This window comes from Triturus cristatus, chromosome 5_2 (genome assembly GCF_964204655.1).
Source record: "Triturus cristatus chromosome 5_2, aTriCri1.1, whole genome shotgun sequence".
In the NCBI taxonomy this organism is placed as follows: domain Eukaryota; kingdom Metazoa; phylum Chordata; class Amphibia; order Caudata; family Salamandridae; genus Triturus; species Triturus cristatus.
The window spans coordinates 336023813-336037200 of NC_140588.1; the positions used below are offsets into that span (position 1 = coordinate 336023813).

At 46.1% G+C, this 13388-nt stretch overlaps 1 protein-coding gene across 1 annotated transcript in view; it reads left to right on the forward strand.

The window, feature by feature from the left end:
* The first annotated feature begins 5444 nt into the window (after nt 1-5444).
* The window catches only part of LOC146822948 (regulator of G protein signaling 9-binding protein B-like), a 165987-nt gene continuing 158043 nt past the window's right edge, over nt 5445-13388 (forward strand). The window contains exon 1 of the mRNA XM_085606602.1: nt 5445-5755. Coding sequence (XP_085462728.1) covers nt 5660-5755 — 96 coding nt within the window. The 5' untranslated portion in view covers nt 5445-5659. The remainder of the gene's footprint in view (nt 5756-13388) is intronic.

Sequence of the window (13388 nt, forward strand, 5' to 3'; positions counted from 1 at the left end):
GATAGTGATGTGTGTTTTCAATATTGTAAACAGCAGTACCTCGCTAATATTACTGCAAACAACCTGTGTGGCACCCTCCCATTTCTCAGTTGTTAGGTCCTGTTTTGTTCTAAAATATATTTTTAATGGATGTTGCATGAAACATGAACACAACGCAATGTCTATAATAGTCTCACACAACAAACACCTCAAAAATAAAAGTGAAAGAAAATGCTTAAAAAATCTGTTTAAGAATTATTCATGGTCATCAGGGCAAGAATGCAGAATAGAGCTGGCTCTGTCTGGGGGCCCCTGAAAGGCTGGGACCCTGGCCAAGAGACCACTTTGCCCATGCCTTAAAACGTCTATGTCAGAAGGTAGCCCATTTAGGCGAAAATACCTTGATGGACGGTGAAGGAATATACAGGCAGAACCCTTCTGTTTTTCACAGGGTAAATGGAACATATCCCTGATAAAGCACCAGAGGAGACGTATGAATAGTTATCTCTTGAAGGAATGGCTAAGAGGATACATGTGACTTGAATGAAGCTGGACAGTTCTTCTATAAAGACTGAAAGATATATGAGTGAGGACAGAGATAGACGAGAAAACACAGAAACAGTCCAGGATCTACTCTCACAGAAAGTCCCATGCTGAGCATGTATTCTTTTCTTTGAAAAAATATAGGCCCCGATTCACAAAGGGCCTGCATACTCGTGGCGGAGACCTTCCAGTCTTGGCAGGGGCCCGCACTTGCGGCAGAGACCCGTAGTTGTGGTGGGGGACCCACACTCGTTGCGGAGGCCACACAGTCTTGGTGGGGGCCCCTCACACTCGTGACAGGATCTCTGCATTGCAGTTTCTCATTGCAGAGATTCATCCACAAGTGGGGGCCCCTGCCAAAACTGCAGAGCCCCCACCACGAGTGCAGGGCCTTCTCCACGAGTGCAGGGCCTCCGTCACGAGTGCAGGGCCTCCTCCATGAGTGCAGGGCCTCCGCCACGAGTGTGGGACCTCTGCCACGAGTGTGGGACCTCTGCCACGAGTGCTGGGCCTCTGCCCCACGAGTTACGGGTACTCCGCCACGAGTGCGGGGCCTCTGCCACAAGTGCGGGGCCTCCCCCACGAGTGTGGGGCCTCCGCCTCCAGCGGGGCTAGTGTTCTTCATGGGCATCTTCTGTCTGAAAGATTGAAAGATGATGGGTAGGTAGAAAAGTGAAAGAAGGAAGAAATACTGCTTTGCAGGAAGGATGCAAGAAAGGTCAAATGGGTGATAGGATGGATTGATGGATGAGTGGGTGGATGAATGAGTGAGTACAAGCATGAATGGTTGAAAGGATGAGTGGGCGGATAGGTGGATGAACAGGTGGAAGGATGGCAGAGTAAAGAGAATTCTTAGATTGTGGATGGATGGGTGGCTTTATTGATGGATTGGAAAGCCAAGTGAAGGATGTACGGGTAGATCGATCTACATGATGGCTATGCGAATGGAAGGGATGGATGGAATGGCCGATGGAAGGAATGGGGAAAGGTTGAATGATCAGTGAAAGAATTAATGAATGGATGACAGAATGTAAAAGTGAAAGGGTGGATATAGCGGGTGGATAGAAGGGTGAAAGGTAGAATGAAAGATGCTTGGATGGAAGAGACAAGGGAGCTCTTCTGGGGAGGGTCGGCTCATTTGCTACACCTTCTTGGTGTAACCAGAGTTAGGTTCAAAGCGGTGAATATTTTATTGTTCTGACTACTCCCTTGCTGACATCAGAGCTCACCTCTCATAGGAAAATTACTGATGGGCGTTCATTAAGAGCTTATACAGTCCAAATTGTTATAATTTGATAAAACAAAATTGATTAATGCGGGAGGCCAGTTCTTTAAGGCCTTGGAGGCTTAAGGGCAATTAGGCAATCCTCACAGGTATTGACATTGTCCTTGGAACTACAGGAGCCAAGTAATACAGCAGATCACTGCAAAGTATCTCCATTTTGGGCTTTACATTTCAGGGGGTATCAAGGGCAAACACTGAAAGGTCACTCCTGGAGCCTGGTCTGATTTAGGATGTTTAGTTCACCTATCACAAGTATCATTGACAATAACTGATGCAAGCAGTGTTGTTCTTTAAGAAAAAGCCTGCATTTACATTAAGGAAATATGTTTAGTGCTTCGGAATATGTTTGGGGCATTTTCAGTTACTCTATAACTATCTGTGACCCTCTCATGACCCTCATAAATTTAAAGCAACAATATAGTTGCAAAGGGAAAGTGTTAATACTACAACCAAAGTGCAATATCGAGTTATTGTGACAAAGTCACACATTTAAGATGCCTCACTTAGTTGTGTCGGTGGAGCAGGCTTATGGTCCTTGTAACAGCTTTGCGGACTGGATCATGCACTGCCTAGGCACTGCCTTTGCCAATAAAGGCCTTTCTTTTCTTCCTCCCATGTTTATTGGAATCAGTGGTTGCAGTTCTCCAGGGTGGTGATCTAAAATGGGCTGTCGACGCACATTGGCCTTGGTAGCCAGGCTCAGCACTGCTCTCAGATGGGGTCACAAGTGCAACAGCAAAGTCTGAGGGTCCTTATGCTGGGGGTCAAGGTCGCTTGCAGAGGTCACTTGTGCAGTAACAAGTGCTGGGGCACAAAATCCACTGGTTTTGAGGTTTCCTGCAGACTTTCACAGATGCAGACATAAGCGCAGATGTTCAAGGGCCGTCCTCCTACAGATGATGTTGCTCAAAGATGTACACAAACACAGCATTGTGTGTGGAGGCACACTGGCCCTCTGTCTGTAGTCAGTGTCACTCTCGGGGAGTTCTTATGTGCAGCGACAGTTGAAGACATACATGGTCCCACATGCTGGGGTCGATGTTGCTCACAGAAGCACTGTAGGTTGGGTTGGTAGCAGCTGCAGGCATCATGTCTTGGCTGCCTTGGTCCTTCTGAACACCACACGGTAATGCACTGGGTCACTATGGGCCCGATTCACAGAACTAACTTAAGCCAAAATCCTAAACTTACTACCATTTTGGTATTCACAGAATGCACTTACTACTTTTGGTATTCACAGAATGCACTTACTACTTTTGGTATTCACAGAATGGATTTACGACTACTAACTTTACGTCCGCTCTCGGGCCGGAAATTCCGGCCCGGGGGCGGAGCTTCCCGCCCGGAGGCGGAGCTTCTGGCCCAGAGGTGGAGATTTTGGCCATGGCTAAATCTCCGTCACTGGCCGGAATCCCCACCTCCGGGCCGGAAGCTCCGCCATCGGCCCGGAAGCCCCGCCTCCAGGCCGGAAGCTCTGCCTCCGGGCCGGAAGCTCTGCCTCCTGGCCGGAATTTCCGGCCCGAGTGCGGACGTAAAGTTAGTAGTCGTAAATCCATTCTGTGAATACCAAAAGTAGTAAGTGCATTCTGTGAATACCAAAAGTAGTAAGTGCATTCTGTGAATACCAAAAGTAGTAAGTTTAGGATTTTGTCTTAAGTTAATTCTGTGAATCGGGCCCTATATTCGGATCTAAGGAAATGCATTTTATTATTTATTTATTATGAAGTTTTATATAGCGCTGACCAGACCCGAGGGTATCGGAGCGCTTTACAACAGTCGTACTGCGAAAGTCACAGAATACAGTAATAGTATAGATCACGGAAAAAAAGTCCCAGCGAGTTGTGTAACCTTGGGGCAATGAAGTCCTGAAATGTCTTAGATGAGTGCCGTTGCTAGGGCAGAGCTCCTCTTTCGGGGAGGAGGGAATGACGTAGGGGTCCGGAAGGTGGAGGGGGTAGAGGTCTTGAGGGCACAGAGTCTTCTGCATGCATATTCTGTAGACGCCAGATAGTCTATCTCCTTCTCTTCCATGTCTTGCAGCAGTGCAGTATTTTGTTTATCCTCCATCAGCCATTAGACATGCCATGGTCTGGTGCCTTGTATGTCAGAATCTTGAGTGCTAAAATATCGTCTATAAACTGGATATTCCAGAAAAATACCTCTTTGGTGATAGGATACAGCGCTTAATTTGAGGAGTGGCTGCAGGTGGGGACAACCGACACTCATTTTTGAGGACCAACACTTATTTTTTCTCATCAGACTTTTACCCAGAGCAAGAGAGAGAAAAACACACAAAAAAAAAATGGAAAAACAGTGACAAAGAAAGCATGGATGAAAGAGAACCCCCCAAGCATGAGATAAAGAAGCAGGGAGTGTCTGGTGATGGATAAAAAACGTATCAGCTGCAATCAAGACCATGCAGCTTTGGTATTCACCATCAATGACATTAGACAGCGTCTGCTGCGAGCTGCTGAGCAACAATTTGGGCCCCAACACTTATTCTTTTACAAATTAAGCACTGGATATGACCAATGGTCAGGTCACCTATGTTATGTACTTCTATCAGCTTAAGAGTAGTAGGGGTGGGCGGAATTTGCGGAATTAACCTTCGCAAATTATCGCGAGAATGTTTAAAATTATCGCAAACAAGCAGAAATATCGCGAAGATGCGGAAGTTTTTTTCCGGCATGTTCGCGAGATTTTCTGCATGGTTGCGGGTCGCCAACTTACCCATGTGGTTGCTTGCGGGCGCGGCCATCTTGATTTGAGTTGTTCTCGCGGTGCATGATCGCGAGAAGAAAGACGTGATCGCGCGACGCATGACGTCACTGCGGGCGCGAACTGTCGCGAGACAGCGCAAATGGCTAAAAACAATACAACATCTCATGGAGAACGCGACCGGATCAAGAAAACTTGTCGGCGAACGCAGGGATTCAGGTAAGGCGATCGCGCGCGCGCGAGAATGTATTATTTTACAGCGCGAGCAAGAAACAAATTATCGCCAAGCTGCGGAAACCGGAATTTTTGACATTTTCGCGCTCTCCGCGGAACGCAAAAATGTCAAATTATCGCAATTTCCGCGAACGGAACGAAATTTTTGCCCAGGCCTAAAGAGTAGACGACAAAATCGTCTAGAGCGCCTGTCACGAGGTCCTTGAGAGGAGTCCACTGCTCAAGAGATCACAGCGAATCACTCACAGTGAAACAAGCAGAGCTGAAGGTCCTATGGCCAGTGCGTCTGTGACCTTTGACCCCGCAGTCAGCTACAAGAATCCTCTGCTGTTGAAGCTTCTTGCATATCTACAATACTCCTGTGTACATCATAAACTTGCTTTATTCCGCTAGTTTACTGCCATCATAATACAAAGAGATAAATGGAATACACGGTGGCTCTGGGCCTGCCATTGTAACAATAAATAAAAGCATTTCTCGGTGTAAAAGGCTGCTCCGACAAGGGCTTGCACGGATCAGAGCGCTGGATAATGAGATGAGATCGTTTTCCTCACCTTGAGGTCCTGCTCTAATCCCTTGGATTAGCAAGCGATGTTCATTGTGGCGGCTCTCTGTGCCTCTGTAGTTGTGCTTTTAAGTCCTCGTGTTGTTTCTTACAAACAAACGGATTCTGGTGGTGTGACAGGTGACATACACCTTGCATTTCGGCGTGTACTCGGGTCTGGGACTCGCACGGCTTTGCTCTGCACCGACTCGGAAGAGGAGGCGGGGCTGGACCTCCCACCCACTTCCTTTGACATCGGAAAGTGCGGGATGCTTGGATTTTAAAGGCGGACATGTAACCGGCGCGAGCGCACCCATCTGCTCCGCGGGCCCAAGGAGGCAACGACGCGGATCGCCATGCCTTTACAAAATGTTCGGGTGGCCAACGAGGGAAGTGTGAACTCCCTGAAAACGCGAGAGGAGTGCAAGGCTCTGGTGCAGGCGCTCCACAAGGTGAATGTCATCTATGTTCTAACCTTTTGCCCTGTCCCTCCCACGCTTTATGCACCTTATTTCCTGTCCTTTATCAGAACCCCCATTTTCCCGTTAAGACCTAGTGTTTGAGGACAGGACAGAGAGCAGTGCTTTTTTTGCATGGATACAAAGGTCCCTGGTGCGAACAAGGAAAACGACCCCTTTGACGACCGTTGTGGTAGTAAAATCCAGTATTTATCACGGTTCAAGGTACACCTCAGGGCTAGGGCTCCGGTGCCACTGCACCTGCTGCACCCATGGCAGCTACGGCCCCAAAGCTTAGAAGCATTTAATTCCATTGCCCTCTCTTCACACCTGCAGGCCGAGAAGTATCAGACTCCCGAAATGGGATAGAAATTAGCACTGTTTGTACCTCCTGTTTGTAGCCAGACAATTTCCTTTCTGTGAAAACTCTATCTTGTATTTTCAGGCTATTTTTTCTCTTTAGTGGGAATAAAAAGTGTATAGCCTTCATATTCACAATGACCTGGCATTTAAACAATGTCCCCGTTTGATATGCTTACAAAAGTCATATTGTGAAGACAGTAGAGTAGGGCCGGTAGTCGTGCGGCTAGAGCGGTCGACCTCGAAGCTGGGGAACTCTGTTCGAGTCTTGGCTACAAAGCTCAACATCCTGTGATTCTGGGCAAATCTCTTAATCTCCCCTTGCCTAACAAAAATTAATGTGTCCTTCTGTAAGGAAACTGGTGCTCGTGTAAAGCGCTCTTATGCCCAATTCGGGTCTAGTAGGCGCTATATAAAACTCTCTAAACAAATAAAATTGTTGTCTAACCAGCCCCCATACAGTGCATAACAAGTGCAGTGAGCAATCCTGACCACTACAAAGGAGGAATATATGATGTTACTTAGCATACCGTTACTTCGAAGTTTTTGCTTCACAAATACCTTTACTGCACATGATTTTAGTGTGCATGCTTTTACTTCACAAATATATACAAATACATTACAAATGCTTTTACTTCGCAGTTACTTATTACACATACCGTTACAACGTGTTATTGGTACTTTAAAACAAAAAAATAATTGTAATAGTAACCTATCCCCTGGAATGCACCCTGAACCCTAAAATTACCCCCTACACCCCAAATCTCTGACCCACCCTGCCACCTAAAATTACCCCAGCACTCCAAAACCTAAACGCACCCTGAACCCCAAAAATACCCCAGCACCCCAAAACCTTAAACGCACCCTGAACCCTCAAAATACCCCATGCCCCCAAAACCCTAACCAACCCTGACCCCTAAAATTACCCCAAAACCTAAAAGCAGCCTGAACCCCAAAAATACCCCAGCACTCCAAAACCTTAAACGCACCCTGAACCCTTAACCCTCAAAATACCCCATGATACCCCATGGACCCCAAAACCCTAACCCACCCTGACACCTAAAATTACTCCAGCACCCCAAAACCTAAACGCACCTTGAACCCCAAAAATACCCCAGCACCCCAAATCTTAAACACACCCTGAACCCTAAAATTACCCCCACACCCCAAAACCTTAACCCACCATGACACCTAAAACTACCCAAGCACTCCAAAACCTAAACACACCCTGAACCCCAAAAATACCCCAACACCTTAAATGCACCCTGAACCCTAAAAATACCCCCTACACCCCAAAACCCTAACCAACCCTGACCCCTAAAATTACCCCAGCACCCCCAAACTGCCCCAGCACTCCAAAACCTTAAATGCACCCTGAACCCTAAAAATACCCCCTGCAGCCCAAAACCCAAACCCACCCTGACACTTAAATGCACCCTGAACCCCAAAAATACCCCAGCACCCCAAAACCTTAAACACACCCTGAACCCTCAAAATACCCCATGCACCCCAAAACCCTCTCCCACCCTGACACCTAAAATTACCCCAGCACCCCAAAACCTAAACGCTCCCTGAACCCCAAAAATACCCCAGCACCCCAAAACCTTAAATGTACCCTGAACTCTAAAATTACCCCTACTCCCCAAAACCCTAACCTACCCTGATAACTAAAATTACCCCAGCACCCCAAAACCTAAACCCACCCTGAACCCCAAAAAGTACCCCAGCCCTCCAAAACCTTAATTTCACCCTGAACCCTAGAAATACCCCCTACACCCCAAAACCCTAACCAACCCTGACCCCTAAAATTACCCCAGCACCCCAAAACCTAAATACACCCTGAACCCCAAAAATACTCCAGCACCCCAAAACCTTAAATGCACCCTGAACACTAAAAATATCCCCTACACCCCAAAACCCTAACCCACCTTGACCCCTAAAAATACCCCTGTACCCCAAAACCTAAACACACCTTAATCCCAAAAATACCCAAGCACCTCAAAACCGTAAATGCACCCTGAACCTCAAAAAGTACCCCAGTACCCCAACACCTTAAATGCACCCTGAACACTAAAAATACCCCCTATACCCCAAAACCCTAACCAACCCTGACCCCTAAAATTATCCCAGCACCCCAAAACCTAAACGCACCCTGAACCCCAAAAATACCCCAGCACTCCAAAACCTTAAATGCACCTGGGACCCTAAAAATACCCCCTACACCCCAAAACCCCAACCCACCCTTACCCCTAAAAATATCCCTGTACCCCAAAACCTAAATCCACCCTGAACTCCAAAAAGTACCCCAGCACCCCAAAACCTTAAATGCACCCTGAACCCTAAAAATACCCCAGCACCCCAAAACATTAAAATGCACCCTGAACCCTAAAAATACTGCCCTACACCCCAAAACCCTAACCCACCCTGAACCCTAAAAATACCCCTGTACCCCAAAACCTAAATCCACCCCAAACCCCTAACCAACCCTGACCCCTAAAATTACCCCAGCACCCCAAAACCTAAATGCACCATGAACCCCAAAAATACCCCAGCACCCCAAAACATTAAAATGCACCCTGAACCCTAAAAATACTGCCCTACACCCCAAAACCCTAACCCACCCTGAACCCTAAAAATACCCCTGTACCCCAAAACCTAAATCCACCCTGAACCCCAAAAAGCACCCCAGCACCCCAAAACCTTAAATGCACCCTGAACCCTAAAAATACCCCCTACACCCCAAAACCCTAACCAACCCTGACCCCTAAAATTACCCCAGCACTCCAAAACCTAAATGCACCATGAACCCCAAAAATACCCCAGCACCCCAAAACCGGAAACGCACCCTGAACCCTCAAATACCCCATGTACCCCAAAACCCTAATCCACCCTGATCCCTGAAAATACCACAGCACCCCAAAACCTAAACGCACCCTGAAACCTACAATTACCCCACCTCAAAACCCTAACCAACCCTGACCCCTAAAATTACCCCAGCACACCACAACCTAAACGCACCCTGAACCCCAAAAATACCCCAGCACCCCAAAACCTTAAATGCACCCTGAACCCTAAAAATACCCCCTACACCCCAAAACCTTAACTCACCCTGACCCCTAAAAATTCCCCTGTACCCCAAAACTTTAATTTGCACAGTAACTCCATTATGCGTAGTAAGTGCATGCTAAGTAATGGAACATGCTAAGTAAATGCATGCTAAGTAAATGCATGCTAACTATATGCATGCTAAGTAATGGCATCTGCGAACTAAAATATGCGTAGTAATGGTAATAGGAAGTAATCACCGCATAGTAAAGGTAGAATACCCAAAGGAGAGCTTTGGGTGGGCTCTCCCCCCAAGAAAATTTGAGAAAAAATGGTGCAACCTACAACACATTTGTCATTTTATATTCAATTTTATTAGCTTTTAAAGCATAGAAAACAAGCATTTGCAATGCAATAGGTCTTTTGTGAGTTTAAACTATTGGCACTGTTAATGACAATGCCTTTTATTTATGTTTTAAAAATGAAAACAAAAATAAAAGGCATTGTTATTTGCAATGTCAATGGCTCAAACTCTCATAAATGTGAGGGCTATTGCATTGCAAATGCTTGTTCTCAAAGTTGTCTTTCCTTTGTGTCTAGAAAGCGTGCCCCTCGCCTCCTCAGCATTCAGCATATTTTAGGGTGGCACTGCCAATGGTGCCCTGGCTTTAGAATGCCAGCCCACTGTGCTGTTGTGGTGTGGGCACGGACTTTGCAAACTGCGACTCCACGTGTGTCTGCCTGATGGCACGGCTTGCCTCACTGCCAGGGCACACATGACGGGAGCATGCACTTTATTTGGGGAGCTGCTGAGGGGTAATACTTCCAGAATGTGGGTGCTTGTTTGGCATGCGTGTTTCACCCATCACTTTTGGTCTGCGGGGCAGGTCAGTTCAGGTTAGCAGTGCCAAGTCCTTTTGGGACACGTGCGTGCGCACTTGGTGCGCAGTACGCGAGCACTGCCCGTCTAGCTCGTCTACGCCATGTTTTATAGGTATATGTTGAAAGGAGATTTGCGCTGCTGCCCGCTGGCTAGTCACACCGCCCCTTCTCGGCCTCCGAGCCTGGCAGTGCCAACCAAACTTTTTAATCACTTTATTTGACAAAAATATCTTTTGGGGGAGTTTAGTCCAGATTTAGGGTGTTCTGTTTTATGTGTCCTCACCTTCGGACCGTTGGCCATAATACTGCCATGCCCCTTGCACAGCGGCTGCACATGTATTCTTGGCCTTTTATTTCAGAATACTGCAGTTTAGGAGTGGTGGTTTTTGCGGCCCTCGTTCCCCGCACTCCTTTCCTAAACGTTGTGAAGTGTATAACGCTCTGGGCACTGCCAGTCTCCGCTGTTTATATATCGCTAATGCCCTGGGCAGTGCGCGCCTCCGTCCGCCATTCAACAGGCCTCGGGGTGTTTTGTGGAGCCGATGGTTTCGATTTTTGAGGCGTCGCTCTGTGGTCACACACCGTGCCCTTAGCAGTGAATTTTGTCAGTTAGTTGGCACTGCTACAACCTGACCTTTCATAGGGGTGTTGGTGCAGGTTTTTCAGGGTATACAGCGGGATATTTGCTGAAACTGTGCCCTCTCCCTGTCTGGCGGCTGGTGTTTTTTTCATGCGCACTCTGTCTACAGTAACCCTCTGCCCATGGGCACCGAATCCCGTAGAGAGACTGGCACGGCACTTGCTTGTTTGGGCCGATATTATAATTTTAGAAAAGGGATGGGGTGGTTTGAGAAAGTAGATGTATGAAGTGCAATGTCCCCACAAGCCTCTGAAACGCACTCACCTCACTATATGACACCGCCCGCCTCTGCCTGGCACTGCTTTTATTATTTCTCGGCGTCTCATTTTTTTTAGGGGGAAGTGATGCTAAGTGTTCAGAGAAGTTGTCTTCAATATGCCATGTGCTAGTTATCTTCCACCCTGCTCAAAACCCTCCCCATGTGGGTCGTATAGCGCCTGGCTCGCCCACAGCGCTAATATATATATATATAAAAGAAGAGGAAAAATGGCGACAGAATTGTGCCATGTTATTTTGTTGAGGTGAACAGTCTAGTGTTTTTAATAAACACAAACAAGGGCAATAGCACATAGCACTTTAAATACTGTCAAGAAACTGGGGACTCTATGGTCCAGTAGAAGGCTAATGGTAGCCGAAACGCGTAGGCCGTCCTAACCCCTGCACTTTTGCACAATGGTGTTTTAATAAATAAAATTTGAACTTTACCCTGCTGTGGTGCCGTGACTTTCGCCAGAGGAACGAAGGAGGCGAGGGAATCCAAGAATGTATGGTGCGGGGACTGGAAATGCACATCACGGGCACTCGCGAGCGAGGTGAAGCAGCATCTGTACAATTCCAGTCGACATCGGCAATAGTGGAGAAAATAAAGCCGACGCCTCTGTTTGCAGCTTGGAGATTAACGCGTTCAACAGATGGGTTGAGAAAAACGCGCGGACATCGGACATCGGACGGCGACGTTCCTGTGGTGATTACGTGGGCGGGGGGTGGGCATTGTCGGTGCGGCTCGGAGCGCGGCGGAGGCGGCATGAGAGAAGCAGGGGCACGCCGTAACCTGCTATCGTACTAACCACTAGGAGTTAGTAGCCGAGAGGAGGGACAAACGAAATAGGCTATAAATTACTCCTCGCTCCGTGTTGTATCCTCAAGTTATTTTTAGTACTCCCTAAAAAAAACGTGAAAAAACGTAAAAAAACGTGAACAGAAGACCATGGGAGACTAAATAAACATATCGTGAATTGGTCAATACGAATGAGAATTGACAAAAACAGCAGGGCTATTGGGATGCTGTTTGAATCTGGAGTCAGACAAACAGATCCCTTATACATAGAAAATAATCAACGCCATAGCAATTGTTAACAGGGATAAGAAAATTAAAACCTCAACTGAATAAACATGGCAGAAAAGTCTAAGAATCGCCTACAGAGAGCGAGTGAACTATTAAATGATGATGTCACACCATCAACAAGCACAATGACCAGGGAAACAACAGGAGAAAGAGATCAAAAAACAATAATCAGTGTACTAAGAGAACTGCAGCAAAATCGGATTCTTGAAATTAATAAATGGTGGGAGAAAACAACATTAGAGAAATATATTGAATATAAGCGAGTACCAAGAGGACTTTGAATACTAATTATGCCCACACTGAATGATCTGGATCCAGATCTAATAAAACAATGGCAACAAGATACTAATGAATGCTCATTTAAACTGATGAGAACACTGATTATACATGCTGAAAGAAAATTAGAGAGAATCTCAAGCACAATTCAAGAACTGGAACAGGAATTAGCCAAATTTCCAACTAATGAAGAGAACAAGGAGTCAATTGACAATATGGAAAGAAAAATAAATAAACATGAAACAGAAGTAGAAAAAAGAAAAGCAAATAAATTCACCAGAGATAGGATGGATTATGCAAATGGTCGCATTTACACATTTGCCCGCAAATATGACACATTGAGGAACAGAGTGGTCATGGACAAATATGTAGGAACTGCTACACCAGACATGGTGGATAGCTCAGATCTTAGTTCAGCGGATGAAGAACTAACTGCAACTCCATTGGATTTTCATGGAGAGATGCGACTAGCACAAATGATAACGCGACAGAGAGGAAGAGGCAGAGGAACGGCATGGGGAAGAGGACAATCCAAAATACCACCAGAAGGAGCAGAAGATGGAGTAAAATCAAAAAGAGGAAGAGGAAAGCAGAAGTAACCCTGAAAAAGAAAAAAATCCTCTTGAATAATAATTCAGTAATTAACATCTCAACAAAAATATTGAATGAAACCCATCTCAAATTACTCAATAGAGGATTGTCCGACTGCCCAAACAAAGATATGGACATATCTAATGCAAGAATCGACCTCTATAAGTTCTGTCGGAAAGTTAAGCTTAAAAAATATTTCGCAGAAAAAACATCTCGACCAAGTGGTCCAAACTCTGAGAATAATGAATTATCTATTATTGCTCAAAAAGATCTACCTGCCTTAAGAACACTAATATTATTGGAAGAAGAAGAAAGATCTAATATGGGAGATGGTCAACATAATCTCGTAATGGATATAGATCTGTGTAACAGCATGGGGATAGCCACGAACAAAGGAGGAGAAAGTGGACTTAAAAAACAGTCCAGATTCTGTCCACAACTGCCACCGGGAAATAAGTTTGATCTGTTCCATGAAATAATGGTGGAAG